This window comes from Bemisia tabaci, chromosome 7, assembly GCF_918797505.1.
Source record: "Bemisia tabaci chromosome 7, PGI_BMITA_v3".
Classification (NCBI taxonomy): domain Eukaryota; kingdom Metazoa; phylum Arthropoda; class Insecta; order Hemiptera; family Aleyrodidae; genus Bemisia; species Bemisia tabaci.
Genome location: NC_092799.1, coordinates 9,254,824 through 9,279,032, shown reverse-complemented (window position 1 = coordinate 9,279,032; position 24,209 = coordinate 9,254,824). Strand labels below are relative to the sequence as shown.

The 24,209-nt window shown below is 37.7% G+C and overlaps 4 protein-coding genes across 5 annotated transcripts in view; 3 read left to right on the top strand and 1 right to left on the bottom strand.

The window, feature by feature from the left end:
- Nucleotides 1-24,209, top strand: part of mRpS14 (mitochondrial ribosomal protein S14) — a 121,057-nt gene that overhangs the window by 28,960 nt on the left and 67,888 nt on the right. The window lies entirely within an intron of this gene.
- On the top strand, nucleotides 1,572-10,156 carry Dcps (Decapping enzyme, scavenger). Its single transcript, XM_019048955.2, has 6 exons — nucleotides 1,572-2,194; nucleotides 4,644-4,789; nucleotides 5,461-5,685; nucleotides 6,384-6,501; nucleotides 7,324-7,461; nucleotides 9,030-10,156. The coding sequence occupies exons 1-6, from the start codon at nucleotides 1,891-1,893 to the stop codon at nucleotides 9,053-9,055; spliced, it is 957 nt and encodes a 318-aa protein (XP_018904500.2). The 5' UTR covers nucleotides 1,572-1,890; the 3' UTR covers nucleotides 9,056-10,156.
- LOC109035264 (E3 ubiquitin-protein ligase E3D) lies at nucleotides 9,127-10,110 on the top strand. The gene has a single exon (XM_019048837.2). The coding sequence runs from the start codon at nucleotides 9,127-9,129 to the stop codon at nucleotides 10,108-10,110; it is 984 nt and encodes a 327-aa protein (XP_018904382.2).
- Nucleotides 12,618-24,183, bottom strand: LOC109035354 (folate receptor beta). 2 transcript variants are annotated; one of them, XM_019048953.2, is made up of 6 exons: nucleotides 23,938-24,183; nucleotides 20,599-20,684; nucleotides 20,010-20,165; nucleotides 19,110-19,301; nucleotides 16,379-16,600; nucleotides 12,618-13,093 (listed from the first exon to the last, which is right to left on the bottom strand). In XM_019048953.2, the coding sequence occupies exons 1-6, from the start codon at nucleotides 23,939-23,941 to the stop codon at nucleotides 12,881-12,883; spliced, it is 873 nt and encodes a 290-aa protein (XP_018904498.2). In that variant the 5' UTR covers nucleotides 23,942-24,183; the 3' UTR covers nucleotides 12,618-12,880. The 2 variants fall into 2 exon arrangements, with proteins under 2 accessions (XP_018904498.2, XP_018904499.2); XM_019048954.2 differs by lacking the exon at nucleotides 23,938-24,183 and adding an exon at nucleotides 23,717-23,930.

The window sequence follows — 24,209 nt, the reverse complement described above, 5'->3', positions numbered from 1 at the left end:
GATCTTATAAGAAGTAAATTCTTTCGATAACTTATTGGGGATGGTCAAGTTACCAATTAGAGCCCACCATTCCATGCCATTATTATTACAGGACAAGGTTTCTTACCTATAATTTGATGGGCACCGTGAGAATAATAGATAACCACAGTAATTTGATCCGTGCCTTAAAAAATGAGCTGCTGGTGGCAGAACCATCTTGGTGATGTTCATTAGGAATTTTAGACCTTATTCTATTTTTTCAGCAGACGAACCTCACATGTTTACTTGTAAAGTCTTGCTTCATTTTCCTTGAGTTCTATTTAGTTTAATGCCAAACAACAAGAAAATTCATGGAGAAACATGCCTTAAAGGTGATAGTTCCCCCTCATACTTACTGTCAGAGTTCCGATGGAAAAAATTTTGTTGTCATAGGTAAATACGGTTTCCATTGCTTCTTCAGCTGCTAATAGACAACTATGCAGGTTTGCTGGAGAAGTTGGTGACTGCTAGGATTGTTAATTGGTATCTCCGAAGTCTGGTTGTTATAGCTACTTTGAAGCATTGGCTTCAGCGCAACGCAAAACCAGAACCTTGGAGAGACCAGAGAACATCCATAAGAAAGTAAGTGAGGAGCAAGGTACCTATCATTGTGCGTCCATCTAGTTTTCACAACTACCGTTACTAGAGATTTAGGATTCAGATTTGCACATCAACCAGTAAGTTTTTCACCCCATCATTTTGAGATAGAGGCTGCCATGCAAGGCGCAGCCAGGTAGTCCAATGCTCATGGCAAGGTGCAGCCAGGTGCCAGGTAGTCCAATGCTCATGCCACTCAATCAACACAAATATTATCCTAACTTACTGCAAAATGGCTTGTTTCTTCTCTAACAATGCAACCGGTAAATGTTACTTTAGACGCGCAGGAAACTTCTTTGGTCGAGATGAAGAAAAGAAACGTAAATGAAGAAATGAGTCCGGAACATCTCGACCACGTACAGGCCGCTTTGTTTACGTTAGGAGTCCGGAGTATCTCGCTGCAATTTCACTTGAAACCACAATGAACAGATCAACGCGGTAACTGATATCTGATTTTACGAAATGGATAGATGGATGCGGACAAAAGTTCTTTCGTCGAGGTGAAGAAACGATAACGCTGAGAAAATTAGTCTGGAACATCTCGACGAGGTCCGCTTCGCTTTGTTTATGTCCGGACTATGTCGCCGTTTGTTTGTTTACATTAGGAGCGAGTTTGACCATTGACGTATAATACAATCTAGACCGCGCATTGGGCTCGACTTTAGGCGGGGAAGGTAAGACAGCTAGGGGGGTAAAGACGCGCCTTCAGCCTAGTTGATACCGCCGGATATACGAGCTAAGTGTACCCGTATCAGGCAACGGCACTGGCAAGACCGGCATTTCCACGAATTCCACCATTGTCTCGCCGGTACACTTGCTGTGTGTTGCTGGGTTGCCTATCGTCTCGCTTGAATTTCGTAATGCGCGGTCTAGATTGTATTATACGTCAATGAGTTTGACACCGATGACAGCTTTTGGTCTTTGATGAGAATTTGGTCTGGAATATCTGGGCCAAACGCAAAAACCCTTGCAGTTTGCTTTATCTTTACCAATCTGTGGACTCCAAATATTTCTCAGTAATTTAATATTTTATTTTCCCTTTTCATCTTCTTAATATACTCATTATCATTATAAGTTTAATCATTCAAGTTCTTTGTATCGCTAAGTCGCGTTGCGTCTAACCAGTTCAAGCATACCCTGTGAATAGCTTTGCTTGTGAAGTCGGATCTTTTCCAAACCGTCTCTAAATTTTCTGTTTTCACGTGCTAGATACTTGATCCCAGTCAACGTCGAGAACGTAAAATTCAGATTCCTTCAACTTTCGTCCATTTAAAGATGCCTGAAACCCCTCATGGCAATGGAGAGGAAACTAAATCTGTAACCACCAGTGCCACTGAGTTCAAAGATTTGTCGAAGTTCGTCTTCAAGCGGATTCTGAACGTCAATTCCAAAACGAAGTTCATATGTGCTGAAGGCTCTCTTCAAGACCAAGAAGGTAGTGCTGTACTTGTGCTTGAGAAGAAAGCTCTCGATGAGCAAGACTTGCAAGCACTTTGCACGAAGAGCTCAGAGCTGCAGAAATTGTTCATCAATGACATTTTCCACAAGTACAACTGCTATCCTGACCCTCATTTAAATGGTAAGGAAATTTTTTATCTACTTAAGGTGATTCTGGTACAAGATTCGCCACTACGTTGCTACTGTTATGCGGTTTGTATCTTTGAGAAGCAATAATTATCGTCACGAACAAGAGAAAGCAAAAAAATTGATCCATAATGTGTAGCAGTATTAATACTAAGTAGAATGACATCAAATTTGTGTAGATTGTAAATTTATACCTGAAACTACGATAACGGACGTTACCCATTGAGTCAATGGGCGACATCCGATATTTATTTATTTATTATAAAATAAAAAGTATTCAAAAAATAGAAATAGTGATAATACAGTGACATTTGTTTGGTATGACAAATACATTTTGCACGTACGAAAATCAAATACCTAGATATCAGTTATCGCAGTTTCAGGTATAAATTTATGATGAACCTCAACAAATTTTATGCCACTTTACTGAGTATGAATGATGCTACGCATTATGGAACTGTTTCTTGCATTATCTTGTACATTATGATAATTATTGCTTCTCAAAGACGTATACCGTGAGGCAGCGCAGCATGGTGGCGGATCTCAGCCCTAGATCACCTAGACCCACCTTTACCAATTGGTTTTTAAGTGGTTAGCATTGCTCTCTGTTGACCATCTGGATGGTTCAGCAGAAATAAGATATATTCAGATGCGATGTTGCAAAACCAAGGTAAAACCTGGTTTTACTGCAATTTTTAATTTGAAAATTAATGTAGGTATGTAGGTAATTGATTGAAAATCTCAGTGAATTTTTTTCTGTGTTAAAGCTATATTCTCTGAGAATTTCTAGCATTAAAGGTGTCTGTTTCTCTTTAAAAGAAGATTGATTTAAAATGTTTGAAATTTTCTGATATCAGCCGTCCCTATATATGGTTGAGATATAGCTTTAGCCTCACTGGCTGCCGAGCAGAAATGTCTTGACAGACGATAATATTCTTACTCTGGCGAGTAGCTAGCCTGATATCATTTTCTCGTTGTGGGAAACCTCATTGACTTTGGCACACAGCAGGCCTGTTCATAGAATTACTTGCATTGATTGCAAAGATTTCACTGATCACTGATTGGTAGTACAAATCCACTAGCAGAGGCTCTACCTTTCATGGTGTCAGCACCATCCAATCAATTTGGTGATCGGCGATAGGTGCTGCTGATCCTATAAAACCCTTACTGTAGAAACAGAATGGTGAAAAAACTTTCAAAAAAAATAATAATTCATCACTGGTTTAATACTAATATTGAGGCAAGGTTCAAGCAGCAGAAGGGATTGTGTTCTGACTGGTTCATTTTGACTAATTCTGCATTAGGCCACTGTTAAGAGTAAGATAGACTTTTCTATCAGGTATATTTCATTTGTTTCATATCCGTATCAATTTCCTAGTTTTTCTTTCTTTTCTCTTAAAACATTACCAGGAGCTCAACTTATGTAGTTTCTGAGAAAATGAATGAACAGTGGCGTGCGGTCCGGATAAGCAAGGCAAGCACTGCTTGCCCAAAGATTTCTAAAGAAAGAAGAAAATTACACCTATTAAATGTTTTACATTTTAGCAAATATAATTTATTAAATTCGTTCAGTAAGTAAATTGCATTAAAAACAGAAAGAGAGGGAGACAGAAATACGTATAGAGCCACCAAAGTAGGAAAGCAGAAGAGCGGATGGAGGTGGCGCAGCGCGCTGCGCGGCCTGAACACGGGCCAACTCATGCGCTGGAGAATCGCTTGCGATCAGCTGAGCGGAGCGCCACTGCTCGGCGGCGGAATCAAGGCGGGCGGGTAGAGCGGTACGTTCCGAGTCCGAGCCCTTCGCTGCGCGATCGCAGCTCGCTTCTCTTGGCCACCTCTTGGCCCGTCACCGCAGCGCGCTGCTTCTGCCTCCGATGCGCTATCTTGTTCCCTCTTTCCGTCGCGGTTGTAATTGCTCCTCCGGAGCAAATGCCTTTATATTCTATAAAATTTCGCTCACTTGGATCTAATTGGTGATGAATTAGACAATTCTCAATCATGTTTTAAATGCAGAAAGCCTTTTTTTGGGGAAATTTAAGTAACTCAAAAAATTCTAAATGCTGTAGAATAAAGACTATAATACCTCAAATAAGTGGCAAAATTAGGAGTTATGAGTAAGGAGCCGTCCTCCAATGCTCAATAACATTCGAAACAAGTTGAGTAAACGAAATCATAAATAAGAGAGAAAAAAATAAAAATACAGTTTTTCAAGACGTTACGTTCCATCAGATTTCATCCGAAAAATAGAGCAAATAGAGTAAAATTTTAAGAATTTTCTAGGGAGGCTAGGGGGAGGGGGAAGGGAAAGAGGCTACGTTAAACCCCCCCCCCCCCCCCCCCGGATGGCGAACGCTAGAGCTTGCCCTGTCACTGAACCCACCGCACGCCACTGTGAATGAAAGAAAATAGTCGCCACTGACCCATTATGTCAACTTTTATTTCAGGTCTGAATGCTACAATCATCTACCCTGCCACTGAAAAACTAATTCAGAAGTATGCATCTCAAGTTATCCATATTGTCGAAGAGACTCCTGCATTGTATGATTCCTTGACGCTACCACACATTTTAAAAACTCAGAATAGTCTGGAGGTGAGAATAGTAGTGCTCATCATAATAGAACCAACGAGTCTGTTGGAGGCGAGAATTTGCTTTGTCAACATGAAGCTTATAATTTTTTCACAAATCGAATGTCAAAGTAGCTATTTTCATATTCATCAAAAATTACAGGAAAGTACCCTAACTTTTTATGAATTTAAAGCTACTATTGAAAGTTTAAATTCATTTAATTGACAATCAGTAGTTCAAAGCTCGAGTCTCACAAGAAGTAGATTATATCACAGTCAACTCTCAATAATTTGAATTCCAAAGGAGCAGAGAAAAATTTGAACTAACTAGAGTTTTGTAGATGCTGTCCCCTAAAATTGGTGTGAAGACTCTGAAACTTATCCATATTGTAGTAAAATACCCATGAGTAAATTCCACCTTTTGATAGACCTACATTGAGGAATATTTGAACATAGTGATGAGAATCACAGTAACACCAGTTAAGATTGATAGGGTTGAATGTGAGAAACCACCAAGCCAAAGTAAAAAATAAAATAATATCAAAATAACATCTTGGCTTTGTGGTTTCTCACATTCAACCCTATCAATCTGCATTGAGGAAGTTATCTTAACTTCAGTGAAAATTCTCCAGTCGTCAATTCCCATATCACCTGATTGTAATGCCGCTGATCACTTACCTTTGTTTCTGTTTGTAGTGGGTCTACAATATTTTAGATCACAAATCCGAGCAAGAAAGGATCGTATTTGAAGATGATGATGAAAAAACTGGGTTTGTCTTACTACCAGACCTAAAGTGGGACGGAGTCAGTGTTGAAACTTTGTACTTATTGGCCATCATTCGACGAAGAGACATCAAATCTCTCCGAGATCTGACGGGTGAACATTTACCGTTGTTGAAGAACATTTATCAGAAAGGAATCGTAAGTCATTTGCAATTTATATTTCCAGAAACAGCTTGTCTATGTGGTTCAAAGATTCACATTCAAATCGAAACTACTCATACTTTTAAATATTTTTGTATAAAACTTCATATTCTCCTCATATCCTTACGCAACATCCTCAGGTCGAAGTAATTGAGTTAGAGTCTAACAGAAGCGCACATATCCATGTTCAATTTTTAACAGAGGGAAAGAGGAATGAAAGTTTGTTCCTCCATGAGTCTCAATGTTAGGGACTAAGTTCTACATTAAGAATATTCTCTCTTGACCTTGAATTTTTGACAGGAGAAAATTTACGAGTAGGTGGTGGAATTTAAAATTACTCTCAATTCAATTTTTCCTTAAATGCGACATAATGCGTTTCTTTTATACTCATTCTCGTTGTTTCCATTCTTAAAATTTGGGCATTATTTGCCGTAAGTGCCTTAGTGCTGAGAATACTGCCTAGATCATGTGAGTCAAAAGTCTCATTAAATGTCAGCTCCAAGATATTTTTTACTCTGCCCATATTTTTCTTTTTAATCATTACCCAAATTTTGCAAGAAATATTACGATTGTACAAATCAAGTTAAGTACAAAATATGTGTCAAGTAGCTACAGTTTTGGATAAAAACCGAGTGGTTTTCTTTTGTTGGAAAATGAAATCTTCAAATCCTCACATCTTAACGTATCTGTTTCAGAAAACGATTCAAGACAAGTATAAATTGCCGAAAAGCCGTCTCAGGATCTATTTCCATTATCAACCATCTTTCTATCATTTGCACATCCACTTTACAAGTATCCAGTTTGAAGCGCCAGGTGTGTTTGATGTTCTCTTCCATAGGATTAGCATTTCTTGTAATAGCTAACAATACTTGTGGAGCATTCATAGAATACTATTTTTCTAAACTTAGAATTTTGATAAACGGTACCTATCGGGTGTTTTGATTTTGACCGAAGTTACAATGATTCATTGTAAGGGCTGGTAGTGGCCAAATTGGTGTGCTATATGTCATATCTATTATGTTAAAAATCTTGACAAATATCGATCCTAAGGGGCCAACCTTTAAAGGAATAATGCTGAAAATGATTTTTTGATCCCCCTTCTTGTAACGCTACCATAACACTGGTTTTTATCTCCTTGAAGAAATCATACATATTTTCAATGCTCAATTTGATGTCTCAGTGAGCGTTTTGTGATGAATTTTGGATGAAAAATTCTAACCTTGCATTGACTTTTCATACTAGGTTTTAAAAAATTGATGCCACCCGCCCATTCTTCTGTAATGCAGCCCCAAGTACCACTCCCAGGCTTAGCTCCCCCCCCCCCCCCCCCTCCAGAGCATTAAGTATTTCCTACAAGCCCTCAAGTTGAAAAAATGGCTAAAAACCTTTTTCATGAGTCCAAAAAATCATTAGCAAACAAAACTTAGCAAAATTTGATGAAATAAAAACAAAGTTTTGCCACAGAAAGTATCACAGTCAATTTGGGAAACGATAGATACAGGTATTGAATGCGGTGCTGTTTCTTTAGCCAAATCCTGTTTTCATATTTCCAAACTGGAATTTTACAGTTTTTTAATGGATTGATGTAGTAGTAAACTTATCAATGTTAATATTTCTCATGAATCTGTGTTCCAGGCACATCCGTTGAAAGAGGACATCTTTTGAGTTCCGTTATCACTAACTTGGAAGCATACCCCTTTTATTACCGGGATGCAACTCTGTGTTTCACTCTCCCAGAAATAGACCCACTTTTTGCACAATATAAAGCCGAGGGTAAGTTTTGCAAGGATGTAAAATTATTTTGAAATTATACAGGATGATCCAGACCACTCGTCCACTATCTTTTTCTCGAAAACAGTGGAGAATTGAGCTTCAAGGCAAAAACTTTCATGGGGTAAATCGACCCCATAGAATCGAATGAAAATATTTTCAGCCCCCCAAAATGGCCCCTTGGGGGGGTTATGGGGGGAGCCCCTCCGTTTCTCGCAATTTTCAAATAGGAAGGGTATGTTTTGACTTTGGATTCGGAATCTACGGTAAAAAATAAGAACATTTTGTTCTTTGCACTTTTTCCCTAAACCCCCATTTTTTGGAGTTATGGGGCATTTTTGGGGCAATTTTCAATTCGACGCTGTAAGCGGCCAAATAATCCAAATTTCAAAATCTAAAAATCTCCTGAGAGGAGAGGTCGATACCTTTTTATTGATGTGCCACATGACCCCTGTTGTTCCAAAATTTTGGGGGCCACGACCCCCCAAAAATTTTGGGGCTTTGGAGGGCCGTAAGTCGAAAATGTTAAAAGGCAAGGGTATGTTTTGACTTCAGATTTGGATTCTGCGCAAAAAGTTACGTAGAATTGATATGGCGCGTGGCCTGTTTGCTCAATTTTTTTTTACCCCTTTTTCCAAAAATACATGGCTTCTTATGGGGAAATGGGGTTCTTCAGTAATTTGGAGCAAATAGGCCATGCGCCATATCAATTTTACGTAACTTTTCGCGCAGAATCCAAATCTGAAGTCAAAACATACCCTTGCCTTTTGACATTTTCGACTTACGGCCCTCCAAAGCCCCAAAATTTTTGGGGGGTCGTGGCCCCCAAAATTTTGGAACAACAGGGGTCATGTGGCACATCAATAAAAAGGTATTGACCTCTCCTCTCAGGAGATTTTTAGATTTTGAAATTTGGATTATTTAGCCGCTTACAGCGTCGAATGGAGAATTGCCCCAAAAATGCCCCATAACTCCAAAAAATGGGGGTTTAGGGAAAAAGTGCAAAGAACAAAATGTTCTTATTTTTTACCGTAGATTCCGAATCCAAAGTCAAAACATACCCTTCCTATTCGAAAATTGCGAGAAACGGGGGGGGCTCCCCCCCCAAAACTCCCCCAAGGGGCCATTCTGGGGGGATGAAAATATTTTCATTCGATTCTTTGGGGTCGATTCATCCCATGAAAGTTTTTGTCCCAAAGCTCAATTCTCCGCCGTTTTCGAGAAAAAGATAGTGGACGAGTGGTCTGGATCATCCTGTATTTTTCAGTAATTAAAAATTTTTGTTTTCTCTTCATAGTGGACCTCTTAACTATGTGACTGCAGTTTGATTATTACATTTTGTTTGCTCATATGTTTCATATTATTTAATGGCAGAAGCGGAACATTTTCCATTTTAAAAAATTATATTTTTGTTTTTATGCAGGGTTCATTTCAAGCCATCACCAAACTTTGGTTCATTAATATTTCAGTTTTAGGAAAATAATAATATAATGATCTTGGCAAACTTAAGAAAAGCTCCGAAAGTATAATTTTTCTCCAGGTATCAACACAAATTTTCATTTATTTTCCAGGAATCACTGATAAGGCAGAGCTATGAAGCCCAAAGTCTTCATCGAGATTTTGCCCAGACTGGAAACCTGCTATGTTTTTATCAAATCCGAGAAGAAGATGAAACACCTCTCTTTGAAGGACACTACAATCCATCTGATTTACATGGATGAAACTGAAGATACAATCCAAGTGGATTTTGTGATACTTAAACCCGATACGATATCCTCGCTAGAAGTATATGACTCGGTCATCAACTTCCGCGTTCAATTGGATAAAATTATCTCTAGTAAATTCTCTACCTCTCTCGCAGGCCTGTCTGACAATTTTAAGTTTAAGCCATTTTTCAAGGAAAACTATCCAATTTCGATCAAGTGCAGATGCTGTGACCATGAAATTTTTCCAACTTTAAGCTTCAGGAGAGTACTGCCTTTGCCATCCGGTGTGCTGGACAAGAGTGAATTTTTTTGTCATGATCATTCTGATAGTGTAACTAAAGCAAGTTTAAGCCCCAGTGCTGAGGATTGTTTTTACGGGAATTTTTACATACTCCTGCAGCCAACCAATGCCAACAGCTTGAATATTCTTCATTGTGAAAGATGTCTCTCCTGGCTCGGAACTTTCAGTAATAAAATTCTCAAGCTCTGGGACTGTTCCACTGTTTTGTCAGATGAAAAGCAATTTGAAACCCTTGAAATTGCATATAGACAATTTCGCCAAACGATCAGCTATGTAGCCTCAACTTCTTTCTTTGGGTCTATAAAAATTGTCGTTGAGTCGCGGGTCGAGGAAAATGAAACAAATTACTTGTTACTTTGGATCGTTGATAATGATTTAGCTTGCTTTGTAAATGCTGAAATTGATGATGGCAAGCCAGTATCACTAATGCAAAAATGTGTGTCAAAAGTACTGTACCTATTTCAAGGACAGAAAACCACAATGGTTGAAAGTTGGATGAAAAATATTAACGTCACAACAATCGATGTAGCAAAGCAAATGTTACTGTCGGCATTGAGTAACTTGAATGCTATAAACAAAATGTTACCTCCACAAAGTCGTCAAACGAACAACATGTACTTGTCTTATTTAGATCCTATTCTGTGATAAGTCCCTTTTTTATTTTAAATAAACCATCTCTCATTTTTCACAAGATACCTTTTTTTTTGCGTTTGTGTCGAGTGACATGTTAATGGTCGAAGAGCAAAACCATGCACCCTTTTTGCGGTGTTTCAAAATTTCCGCCTCTAATCTATTTTTCAAAGAGGAACAATCCAACTTTGAAGCTTTAAATTTATTCCCAATAGGGCAGAAAAATCAAGGAAGTTTTTGAGAAATTACGTTGACTACGTTGACTTCCTAAGGAAAATTATAGAATGACAAGAAGTCCAAAACGTCGCTATAACAAAGACACATGGTCTTGCACTTTGACTATCGATGTGCTTCAAACAAAAAACTTTCAGTATTGTGCTACGACTTCTGGAAATTTCAAATTTGAAAAGTAAAATTTGTGTTGTAGGTATTGATCAGTTCTAAAGGAATGGTGAACGTTTCTCCTTCCCTGGACACCAATTCATAGCTTATCGATGAAAAAAAAAGTACCGGAATTATTGTTTTTCATAGTCAAGAATGTCTCTTGTTCCAGGGAGCTTCCTTTTCTTGAAGTCTATAAATTGTCCACTTATATGTTCCTCTCAAACTCGAAGTTTTTGATCAGAACAGAAAAATCACATATCAATGGCCAAACTCAGATCTTGGGTACTTTCAATTCTAATGTCTTTTTCAAAAGGGATCAAACCAATTTTGTGTTTGGAGATTTTCATAGATTACAGAACGATTTTATTTTTCATGATTTGCATAATAATGTTTGATCATAGGAGAAAAAGGATGCATATTTTGGGTTATTAGTTTCCTGGTGGAAAAATAAAATATGATTGAGGGTCAAGCCTCAACAGGGTGTCCACAAGTCAGGAATTTCCGGAGAGTCCAGAAATAGTACTGCTTTTTTATGGGCAGTCTGGAAGTACTGAAAAAGTGCGGAAATTCCGCACAACTGTTCGGAATTTTTGAAATTTTTGTCGCAATTCGAGCGGGAAATTCAAATTTTTGAAATTTCGACTTTCGTCCGATGAAGGTACTAAAGAAGTACTGAATTTCTCTGTTAAGGAGGTACTGAGTTTCTTGGGTATGTACTGAAAAAGTACCGTAAAAGTACTGAGTTTTGTAGATTTTTTATAATACTGCCTGTTTCAGTAGACACCCTGCTCAAGCAGCAAGACACAAATATTCATGTGTCTTGTCTCATGCAAAAACAAAAGGCATTGTTCCTGAGTTAAGCTATTGATATGTGATATTACAGTTCAGCTGTGGCCGAAAGCTGAAACGACGTACCTCCAATGCGATGTTTCAAAATTCAACTCCTATTTTATTTTTTCAAGTGAAATTATGTCAACTTCATAGCTTGAAATTTATGCAGAGTATTCTGCTAACTGACAAGAAAATCAAGGAAGTTCTTAAGAAATTACGTAGAATAGTTTTCACAAGAAACTATAAAGTATGACAAGAAATCTGCAATGTTGCAGACGAGGATACACAGTTCCGCACTTCGGCCATGGATATCAAAGGTTCCTAAGGTTCCAAGAAAGTTGAAATCGAGTGTCTTAAAAGATCTTTATTATTTCGCAGTGTAAAAAGTAAAGAGAACAGAATGAGCAGGCAGCAATTAAAAAATCCATTAAAACTACTTAAAAAACAAATTAAACAACAATATCACATAACTTATGGCTAGAGCCCAAAAAATTTCACAATTTATCGATTGGGATGTATAATGTAGTAGATATTCAAATACAATTAGTAAATTGACAAAAAGAACAGCTTGCTTAGCTTGAATTGAATTGTTTCTTAAAAAAAATTAAATCTACTTTGATAAACATCAGTGAGCAAATTAAAAAAGTAAAAACTCTGAAGTCTAAAAACAAAGTGACTGCACACTTTCACATTCATTTTGTCTACTCGAGACATTATTTTGCTCCCAGGAGCTAAGTCTGACAACAAATGACAATGAATTTTGGAAGGGCGAAGATCTTTATCTTCAAGGAACAGTTTACGAGCAAGGTTTTCAAACTGGGAAAGGACCCCGCACACCTCTCATGGGAGGCTGCACCATGAAGAATTGCCTTCTGACTTGTGTCATTCGATTCTCCTCAAGATGCTGATCACAAGTTATAATTGCGCCAACTTTCTACGATGCACCGTTTTCGCAAAAAACCTATGAGAAGATTCAATTATTCGGTGATAAAAAGCCAGAAAGATTCCTCATTTCAGTGCTCGATTGACAGGCGGCTGTGTGTCAACAAGGAAATCATGGGGACTCCCGCACCAAGCGGCAGTCTTATCTCGGATTCCGCACGCCGTTTTGCTCGACCACCATCCAAATCAGATTCTTGAGGAGCATAAGAACAGGAAAGTCTGAACGTCTACCGGGCGAGTGCGGGAGGGAGATAGCCCCTGCGTCAGCAGGTACAGATAAGAAGACGGACACGCACTCCGTTTTTTCCTTATTCACATCGGGCCTGTTCTCAAATGCTTTGTTCTTTTTTATTCATAGTCGCCAAATAATTGAATCTTCTCATAGGTTTTTTGCGAAAACGGTGCATCGTAGAAAGTTGGCGCAATTAAAACATTTGATCAGCATCTTGAGGAGAATCGAATGACATAAGTCAGAAGACAATTCTTCATGGTGCAGCTTCCCATAAGAGGTGTGCGGAGTCCTTTCACTATTTCAACTGCAGTATCGAAGAGGCATTTTATCTCAGGTACATCATGATAATGAAACTCTTTTTAAGCAAATTTCAATGGTAAAAGGTGAATCAAGCGATCACAGATTTTGTTGGGACTGGAAGTATAAGAATGGCAACACTGAAATAACACTGCAAATGAGAAACGCAGATTCATGGCTATCTGCGTTATTCCTGACGTTGTAAACGTAGTTCCACGCCACGCGATCATTTGGATTGTCCATTGAATTGTTGAACCACATCCTCATACACGGTTGATCATCGCTCAGTACTTTCCAAGAGTAATCCCATACCTAATTAATCAGATGAGTGAATATTGAGTGGGTAGGATACATTAGGTTTAAAAAAATATTAACACATTACCTGCCACGAGGTTCTGGGTACATATCGATGGCAAAAGTGCGAAACTACGTATCTCCATTACAAGGTTTTGATAAGTTTGCTTCAATTTTATTTTTTATAAGCGGAACAAGCCAACTTCAAAAATTGAAATTTATACAGAATATATTCTGAAAACGCAGTAGAGAAATGGAAGAAGTTTTCAAGAAATTATGTTGAGTAGTTTTCCAAAGAAAAAATGAAGTATGACAGGAGGTCTAAAACTTTGCGAACGGAGATACGTGGTTTCTTACTGTGGCCATCGATCTTTCTCCCAAAAAAGCATACATGACTCTGGCAATCGCTGGCCACTCAAGCATGTTTGACACCAACGACCGCATCCCGGTTGAAACGGGAGAACCCTTCCATGCTGGTTCATACAACTGGCAAGGTAGAAAAGCGCAGGTATGAAAGAATTAGAAGTTTCAAAAACAACTTGACTCGAAAGTTTAAAATTTATCAGGAGACGAAAAACGATAATTTCATAGGACTTGCGATCATTAATTTTTTCAATGCAAGTTATGAGGCTCAAAACTACACGGTCACAAAGTTCCTCAGTATCAAAAAGGTAAAAGGTGCAGGGAGCTGAAATGTTGCTTCCTTATACTCGGCAAAACTTTAAAGTTTTCGTGAAATAAAACAACATCGATACGCATGGAAATAATGCTTAATTTCACCTATTATCTTAAATAAGGGGCCGTTCATAAATAGCTAAAGCTCTAGGAGAGGGGAGGATCAAAGAGAGAGAGTTATGCCATTTTGTTTTTTCATGATGAAGGATAAGGACCTTTGTCACAAAAGCGTTAAGGGGAGGGGAGGGAAGAGGCAAAGAGTGCAAAATTTAGCGTTACGAATTTTGTGAATTCTGTATTGGTATTTGTTGACAACAACAAAGCTTGATGTCACGAGGCTAACTTTGGGAATTACCACTAGATCTGTAATGTCATAAATTGATCAATGAACGTGGTTCATTATAATGGCATGAACTGATTTGAGCTAGATAATCTATCGGCCAATTTTGATTATTGTCCTTTTTCAAAGATCAACATTTGGGACAAAATGGAACTCTTGCATTCAACAGGGATTTGCCAGTTAAGTATTTATCCCTGTGTAAAATTTTGCACGAAAGACGATTGTGCTACAGGAGGTTGTAGTGAAAGCGATTACCTACATTACAGTGAAAATCTACCTCTACATCAAATCAAACTCTCCGTGAGCAATTGAACGAATACCAAGAAAATACATTAAGAGGGTTGCGGTGGTTGTATCCTTGGAGTCCCCACAAAAAGTGGCAACCATACTGATGTACTTGCTCCCTAAAGCCTGAGTCACACTATCAAAGCTAGCCATCAAAATATTCAGGTCAGGTGTTGTGATCGGCTTATTCGATAACTTGGACCAATAACAGCACTTGACCAGCACTTTTGACGGAGTATTGTGATAGTGTGACACAGGCTTCCCTACGCATGCAGAGTTTGACTGAATATGGAGGTGCGGGCTCTCACTGTAACATAGGCTATAACATGAAACTATATGCCTGGAAGAAACACAGGTGACACTTGAGAGGTATATGGTTTGGAGAATACCAATTCATATTCCAAAGTTCAGGGGTCATTTGATCAGCTGCACCAATGTTGCAAGTGGACAGAGGTTCAAAGACTCTAATATCTGAAAAATTGCTAATTTCAGTAATTTCACACCAGAAGTCTAGTTAGGCGTTCCTCTAGCAAGCGCTGCCACTCTTAATTGAGGACACTGCACCAAGAACAGCCTATGGGTGTATAGGTCGTTATTACACCCATCTGCTTTTCGGATTCTACGTACCCTGGACTATGCTGTGGTAGCGATAGAATATAGATAAGTAACGGCTCGAGGCCGAAAAACCTTTTTTTCCCGAGTTAAGTCAGGCCTCTGGATCGATGGGTGCAAGAACGACCTATAAACGGGCCTATAAACTCAAGGGCCTATAAGGTGCTAGTTACCCCTTTCCTTACTCACTATCGATATTCTTTCATTTTGCGTTAATCATGCGTGATTAAAATGATTTATACTTCAAATTGCCACCAAAATGACTGTTGGGCGTAATAATGGCCTATAAACTGCTTTTTTAAATTAAATATATTAGAGTGTAAACCCAAAATGTATTGCAAAATCTACCCGGCATCCTTCAATAGAAGGGTTAGGTCACCCAAAAACACCAAAACAGGCTACCTGCATAGAAAAGTCTGCGCAGTACATCAAAAACAAAACTTTAAATGCGTTTTTCTCAAACGCGGTTTCCAGTTATAGGCTGTTCTTGGTGCGGTGTCCTCAATGAGGCAGTTTTCACCACTATTGACGCTTTTCTCCAGCTTTCCTGTATCTCCACCTTCCCTCAGGTATTGCTCAAAGACATAAAGACGGAGCTCTAAAAGCAAAAAATTAAAGCTTCTTTTCAACCACCTCTACTGTTGGCTAGAGTATTGGCGGCAAAATTAGGACAAGTTTGAAATTCAAATGTAGGGTGGGAACTGAATAAAATTGCGTTAACAAAGTATTCTAGGTTGATTTTGGCCCAAATTCACTTACCGACATATATTTTCTTAGCTTTAAGTTATTTTTGGTCCGTCATCGACCAATTAATTTCATTTGGGAGTAACGGTCATCTAGGACTGTAACGGCCAGTTTGAACCAGCAGGACCACCATGAGCAGAAGAAAAACTAAATTTATCTGAGATTACTGCCTGTTACCGAGCAAAAGTAGGTATATTACAAAAATTCAATGTCCCAACTTTCTTAATACATTCTTTGCAGGCATTTAAAACACGTTTAGAAGAAGAAATGTGGAAAAATCAAGAGGAAAAGGTCAAATCAAATTTCCGTTTGCCACCATGGATTCCCACGCTCATTTACACACTCACACAAGCACCCAGCGCCAAACCAGGCTTCACTTTTTCCCTGTGCTTTTAGATACGAGCACTCCGTCTTTATGTCTTTGGTATTGCTTGACACTGAGTCTCTTCCAGGTGTATAGTTTTTCATTCTATACACATTCCATTACCACTTCAACTTTAAGAGGTATTTTTAAGCTTAAAAGTTTGTTTGAGAGAAAACAATTATATTTTTTGAACAATTCTGCTGAAAGCAAAGTAATTAAAACGCAATTCCCTACATCATGTAGGAGCTGCATTGAGGTTTTTTCTTCAAAAGCTTAAGCTTACCTTTTCACAGAAGTTTTTGGCATTGTTATTATAGACCTCCTCAAACGTGCGACATGTTGAACTTTCCTTGCAATAGTTGGTGTGATTTTTCCATTGAAAACCATTACGCCCCCAAATTTCTGCACATGTATAATCGTGTCGACAAGCATCGAACCAGGAATCACAATCAATTTGGCATAAAGGCACCTCAAAGAACCTTTCTTTGCTTTGTTTGTGTGGAACCTGCAGAATTAACAGAGGATTTTACTGATAGAGTGTAACGGTTGAAGAATGGAATAGAAAAGGGTTTCTGATGTTGGCTCTTGACAATTTTCTATTTTCTAAAATGCTTCTTCCATACCTAATTGAATCGTAGAGTTTTCAAAAAATTCAAGAACTTTTTTTTTATTGCAGAGGAATTATTTTCAGAGTCTCATACGACTTTTAATTTTATAATTACTGATTTGTTTATTTAGGTTTTTTTTTAAAAATTTATTTATGATCTCTCAAAGAATTAAAGTTAACGCCAAACAAGTTCATACTTTTAGACTGCAACAGAGTATCCGCCACCTTGCTTCTTGCATTTGCTTTACGTGTAATAGCGACGTCATAAAATCTTCTTTTGCAGTCTAAAAGTGCATAAACTTATTTGGCGTGGACTCTAACATTGGCAAATTTTGTTCCGATTTGAAAGGAGCCATCATTAGAATTTTCAATTGCTGATAAAATCTTTTTTAAAAAAATCGATAACTTTGCGAACGCTGCCTGTTAGTCTCAATTTGATAGGAGGTTAGCAACATGTCATACAAGCTCTTAATTTATTAATTATTGAAAACCATTGGCTCCTGTTAGCTTTTCTCATTTTTTTTCCTCAGAGTTGAGTTATTCTTTAACTAAATGACTCAACTAGCACCAGTTACACAATTTTTATTTCATCATCTTCACCTTTCTATTATTGATAATCACTTATTTTTTCCTTGTTTGATAGAATTTCCATTTGTGAGCAAAACCACTGTTCCTACAAGTAGAAGGATTCACCAAATATTTTTTGAACTGTAAGAAACTGGATGACCTCCACAAGTTATAAACTCAGAACCCCTAAATTCTCTGTTAGCGAAATAAATGGTAGTGCACAATACCAACAATTGAGGAAAAAAATTAAGATTAGCAGGCTTTGCCAGAGCTAGAAAGTCATTATTGCCTACCTCGTGTCAGACTTTTCATTTGTAAAAACACCGAACATTTCCATAAGGTTGGTTGATAATCTCCTTTGTCCACCATTTATGGAAGCTCTTACACATCAACAGTCAGCTTAAACCAGCCTCCAATCTCAAATCCAACAGTCCCTTGGACAGACAGGTTCTCTCTCAAATCGCTTGTATAGTGAATGGACTTTCTTTGCATACATGCATCTAATTTCAGCTCAATCAAGCCAAACTCACTTGTCTTGACTGATGCGTACAGATAGGATGGCCAGAATTTTAAGACACAACTTGAGATAACCTGGACTAGGAACCTCTTTGAAAATTATCTTTGTACATTCAAACCCCTACACTTAACAAGCGAATGATGCAATGCACCTCTAGACAAGGTGTGAATTAAAGAACAATGCAACATGAGTCCTCTTCAAAATTTCACGAGGGAAACAAGTCACACAACAGGAAGCCTTGGAAATCAAATTCTGAACAAGACATAAGTATTTACAGTTAACATTAGTTAAATGACAAAAATATAGACGAGATCAATGCAGATGTTGCATGTGTGAGGAATTTACGATTTGACTGTAGATTCTAACGTAACAGTTCGCGAGAAACTCGATGGTGCCACTGGTTTTCTCTGAAATCAACTCCCAAGCTCAAAAAAAGCTCTCAAGTTGAGGCCAAAATGGAGGGGATATCCCACCCTAACCTGAGAGTCCACCTCTACATCAAGACAAACTCTCCAAGCAAAGATAGGGAGCAAATACATTGACAGGGTTGCCGTGATTTCAGTTTTAGAGTCCCCAAATAAGGTGGCAGACCTGTCAATGTTTTTGTTCCCTATCTTTGTATGGAGAGTTTGTCTTGATGTAGAGGTGGACTCTCAGGATAGCGTGGGATATCCCCTCCATTTTGGCCTCAACTTGAGAGCTTTTTTTGAGCTGGGGAGTTAATTTCAGAGAAAACCAGTGGCACCATCATGTTTCTCGCGAACTTTTACATAAGAATCAACAGTCAAATCGTAAATTCCTCACACGTGCAACATCTCCATTGCAGATTCTAACTTTAAAAATAATTGATAATATATCTCGTTCAGGAATTGATTATCGAATTTCCCTTTGTGTAAGTAAATCTTTTTTTTTTACATAAGACTTTGAGAGGAAAACATGATAATAGTAATATCTTCATTCATTTGCTTAGGCACAGAATAAACAGGACTTACAAATAAATATGTCAAGGTTTGTTTATTTTATAAATTTGAAAACCTAAACATAAATGATTTTCAAATACATGTTTCAATAAAAAAAATAAAAAAAAATTCTTCTAAAAACTCATTTATTAAGCATGGGTATCTTTGAATTAGGTACTGAAGAAATTTTATTGAATAACCAGTCATAAAATTTTTCTTTAATTGAAGACGGCATTTTGTTAAGGAACATGTGCCGCTTCTTTCGTGTTAGGACCTTGTCTAAAAGGTGGCCTGTTTCACAGGATTTTAAAGTCACGGATGTCTGCAAGTGTGTTTACACTTAAAATTTAAGTTCAAAACTTACCTTAACAACCCAAGGTCCAACATTAGGAGAACATTCATAAAAACACAAATCTTGAATGAAATGTCTCCTACACCTTTCTGACATAATTTTTACATGGCTACAATGGTCAAAATTAAATCCATGGTTGTTCGAGTGGTGAGCATTGTACGTTGTATCGAAGGTGCAGCATGATCTATGTTTCCAAGGAGAACACTGAAACAAATTTACAATTTTGAGCATTAATCCACGTCATTTATACAGTGGACTGATTAGATAGTGATGCTATTCTTACAATATTTGATAGTTTCAATGTGATCAAAAACAATGGACCACTAGACAAGGTACGAAGTTAAGCATTCTGATACATGTTTCTTGACCAAAATTTAACGTAGAACACATTCTTGCAAAGAAAATTACTGAAATTGACTCCTAACTAAGATATTTAATGTTTCTCGACGCGTGAATTTAAACCTCCCGTTCATAAAAATACAATGGTCTGCATACGTCAGATCGCAAACTAAACGTTATCGTGGCAGTCTCTGCGGTATACGAAAATATGACAAACTCAATTTTGACGCTTTGGCTTAGCTATAGCAAATTGTTTACACTTTGAACAGTAAAAGGTGGGAAAGGAACAATGTTTGATTGAGAGGCCTGCCGAAACCGTCCTAGTGCGCGATTTAATTCACGTAGAATATTGAGTTTCTTTTGACCGGGCAATTCAAATTTCCGGTTACCAATGTAAAATAAAAACGGGAATACCTTCATTAGGAGGTGATTTCTGTAACTTTCAATGCAAAAATCGTGTTTTCGGTGGAATTCTAATTAAAAAACATGTATCAGAATGCTTAAATTCGTACCTTGTCTAGTGGTCCATTGCGAAACAAAACAAGTTCAACTGCATAAAGAGAAAAAACTTACTTCTTTGTACAAATCTGATTCAGGGCCTGGTTCTTTTTTATGGTTAAGACCATCTATGCAGTAGTTCAGCTCTTCCGGTGCATATGCTGTGTCAGCAAGGAATGTTGGTATGCATACTAACAACGTTAATATCATGGCTGCTAGGCCATGACCGGCCTGGGAAAAAAAACAAAATTTGACATTACTTATGGTATACAAAATTGACTATGCAGAGTGGATAACAGCAGAAAACTGATGAGAGTAGATGATGTACTTTTGGCGAGAAAATAGAGGCCAGTGAACACAAAATCTTACATGTTGAACTCTTTACATATTTTAGTACATCAACGCAAAATGTATTTGAGTAAAGGTATTTAAAACTCTTTTTTTTTTATTTTGCCGCAATATTTGATTCACAATCAGACCTGAAATCTAATATCAGCAATCCTGCAGATGTTTGCAAAATTGATCATTCTTGTAGGTGCAGGAGTTTAGTTTTCTTTATACTTGTTTAAAATTCGTTTCAGGCGAGTATTAGATGAATGCTCCATGGCAAATCCTGAATAACCAGATACCTAAAAATGAAGACCAATTGGACAGTTAAAAATACCTGAGGAAAACATCTAGGAGACCTCTTCCCCATGAAAGATGACCAGCTGTTGCAAAGTATCATTGGATAATATATAATGACACAATCTGAAACAGATAAATAAAAAAAAACAAAAAAAAAAAACCATTTATTTAAAGCGAAAATTCCATCTTACTTCTTAAAACTGTCTGGGGAAAGACATTTTGCCCGACACAATGTTTCTTATTATTATTTATTTTTTTCCCCCCGAACTTAAAGAGGCTCATGGTGGATCTATTGCAACTGACTAATCATCAATTTACCAGTATCCCACTTTAAGTTGATTTTATTTTACTCATATCTAAAGAAGCTTCCCTTAAGTATTGCTTTGTGTGAATCCGACTGGTAATTTTCTACAACAAGTAAATAAGGCACAATAGGGGCTGTCCTTAAATTATATAATGTGGAATTTGGGATTTTTCGAGCTACTTCCTTTCACCATCTTGTAACATTCCTGAATGCTCCATCACATTTATGCACAGGAGTATCAATTCATCCTTTTAAAAACTAAGACCTTTTTTCCCCTCCCTCTTCATTCTCATCAATTCATCAAAATCAATCAAGGTGACATAAGAAACGTACTTGAAAAAACCAGGGGAAAATCACTCAAAATCACTACGAAGGGCTACCCCTCCTACAACTCCTATATACACACCCCCCCCCCCCATTATTCTCCAAGATACTGGCAAATGTTCTATCAAGAGTGATACAAAAATTAGGGATAGCTCCTGCCCTTTTCTTTCAGCAAGAATAAAAGGAAAAAGTTCCAAATAAAGTGATGAGATACAAAAAAGAGCAATTCATGAACTAGCCAGTCTCAGAGTATAGCTGAGAATGGCATATTACCCCGAGCATACCTGTAATGAATACAGTTCCATAAAAAAAGGCTGTTAGGCTGATAAGATAATGTGCATGTGATCAGTCTTGTTACACAAGAGTAGATAAACAGTCATAATGAAGGGTCATTCATTCTCCTATGATATTGTTTTTTATCTTCATTTTACCTTCATTTTTTTAATTTGCTAAGTACTAAGTAGAGGGTTATGATTGGGTGACATTAAACTGAAAGGAAGCAAGTCACATCAACCATTACCAAACTGCATTAGATGATTTATTTTTTGGCGGGAAAACGGAAGTGTAGATCTTCCTGGAAATTTTGGAGGATTTCCAAAGTGAAGTCAAGTCCCTGAAAATTTTAAAAAAAAATTTGCAAAACTGCAGCCAGATTGTTGAAACTTTAACTGGCCTTGTCGGCACGATAAGACAAGACATAGCCCTATCTGCGCAGTGTAATGTATCGATTTTCGATTCTTGTCGTGCCGACATAAATTTCAACAATCAGGCTGCTGTTCTACAGTAAAAAAATAAAATAAGAAATTTGGCAAAGGCTGATGTGACTTGGTTCCTTTTTGCTCAATGCAATCCAATTATAGGTACTTTGTTTTAGATATTGTTGAAAAGCTTTGTACTTTGTATGAAGAGGGTCTTTAACCTTATTGAGTAGGCAGATACCTAAAAATGAACAGAATTATAGACTGTAGGAACTGAGATGGAACCTTTACCACAACGTAAACAGAGAAGGGGCTGGCTTAATGCTTTTAAAACTATGGATAGGTAGGTCACTAAAAGCAAGGTAAACAAGCCAACTTTTGCACTTTCAGTTTTTTTAAATACCTACTCTTTAACATTAAGAAGTATTAATTAAGTTGACAGTTCCCCCCCCCCCCTTTAAATCAAATTAAGTACGACAGTGGCACTGCAACCATTGGAGCATTTCAGTATGGGTGGAATGCGTATTTTGTGATCCGAATTAAGAAGTGCATATTCAAGGGTGCAAAATGTTCTATGCCTCTGCAATTTTCCAGGAGGCCTTTACAGATTTCTGCACTGGGCTGGGTTTTCACAAAAATATCAACACAACGTGGTGATCAAAATTTTCTTAAATTTTTGGATGTGTGCCAAGAACGCATTGTCCCAGGTTCCACAAGAGTTGAAAACTACAGTACCTGTATAGCGAGAGTATAGACAGCTCGCTTCATGGAGGGCTTAGAGCCCAAAAATTTAGCCAATTCTTCCACCTGAAATATCCGAAGCCAAGTTGTTGCCAACCATCACATCCAGATCGGAAACTTGCAAAACGGCAGTTGTTGTGTGTTTCAATCAATTTCCTCTTAGATGATCATATCATTGAAACTAGATTAAAACTCGTGAAAAGACCTTGATGGTACGTTGTAATTTTCTCTTCACTCAACAAGTTTTAAAATGCAATACTATGTGGGCGCAACTTTGGGTAATTTGAATTCCTAGGTTGGCTGCCTTTTTGGGCCCTACTTTTTTTCGCGGAAGCATCAGTGAAGGCTTGATGGATTCTCCAAGTTTCACAGCTGTCTATATCCTCGCTACACAGGTACTCTATTGAAAACCTGAAAACATAAAAATAGAGAGAAAAAAAAACCCACAAATGCAACAAAAAAACAGGTGCAATCCCCCCCCCCCTTTGGATATACAGTTTTTAACTAGAAAATAGATGTGATCACCATAGAAAAATGCCTCACAGATGCGGTGGATTGCAGGATCGAGTATTTGCCACAATCCTGGAATTCAAAACGATCATGATAATATTGTACCTAGAGTTCGCACATCATGTGTTAGCTCTGAATTTGCACCACTCAACAGGTTAATACATGCAGTCGCAGTCAGGTGGTACCACTGGTGAATGATGACATAAACAATACTTTGAAGTTTGATGTTTGTCTCAACATATGATGCGCGAGCTCTAAAGGAATATTGTTTCTTCAGACTTGTAGGTAAGATAATAACACTGGAACTTAATCTGAATGCAAATTCGCACTCACTTCAAGTTGGGATTCATATGAATGGACACTTTTTACAGGCAAATTTAACCAGAATTGAGTAGATACTGATGAAAGTCAGGCCATAGGAACTGTCTTTCCTCAATGCATGATGAATCTACAATCCATGATTCATGTCAAAAGATGGGTTTGAAAACTGCTTGAATGGACGTGGCCAATGCTTTTCGGTACTGATCAATTTTAAGAACCTGCCTAAAGGGAGCCCGTAGTAAGTTAAAATAATTTACCTTAGATCATGATGTCTGACTAACGACTCCCAAATGAAAGTCGGAAAACTGATATGAAACTTTGATTGCGAGACCTCAGACAGAGAAGCTAAAAGGTCTTATTAGTACGGCGCACTGAGACTTAGAGAAATGAAGATATGAAAATGAATGACTAACGAGAAGACAGAAGAACGTTGACACTGCAGAAATTGTTTACAATTATCTAAAGATCATCAACATACCCATGCGAGCAGGGGAGGGAGGGAGGAGCAAGCAAATTTAGGTTAGGTACGATGTAAACAAAAGACGTCAAATTGTTTTGAACACTTAGGCAGCTAAGTTGTAAGTTGTAATTTGTAAGAGGCAAGATTTATAATACAACGTGAACGTTTCTGGTAATTATGGTAATTCTACGTTTATGGAAAAAGGGATGAGAGAGAAAGTAAATAAAATATTGCAAGGGATAATGGATAGGAGGGGAGGAAAAAACATGTTGGATTGCGCATCATTGGTT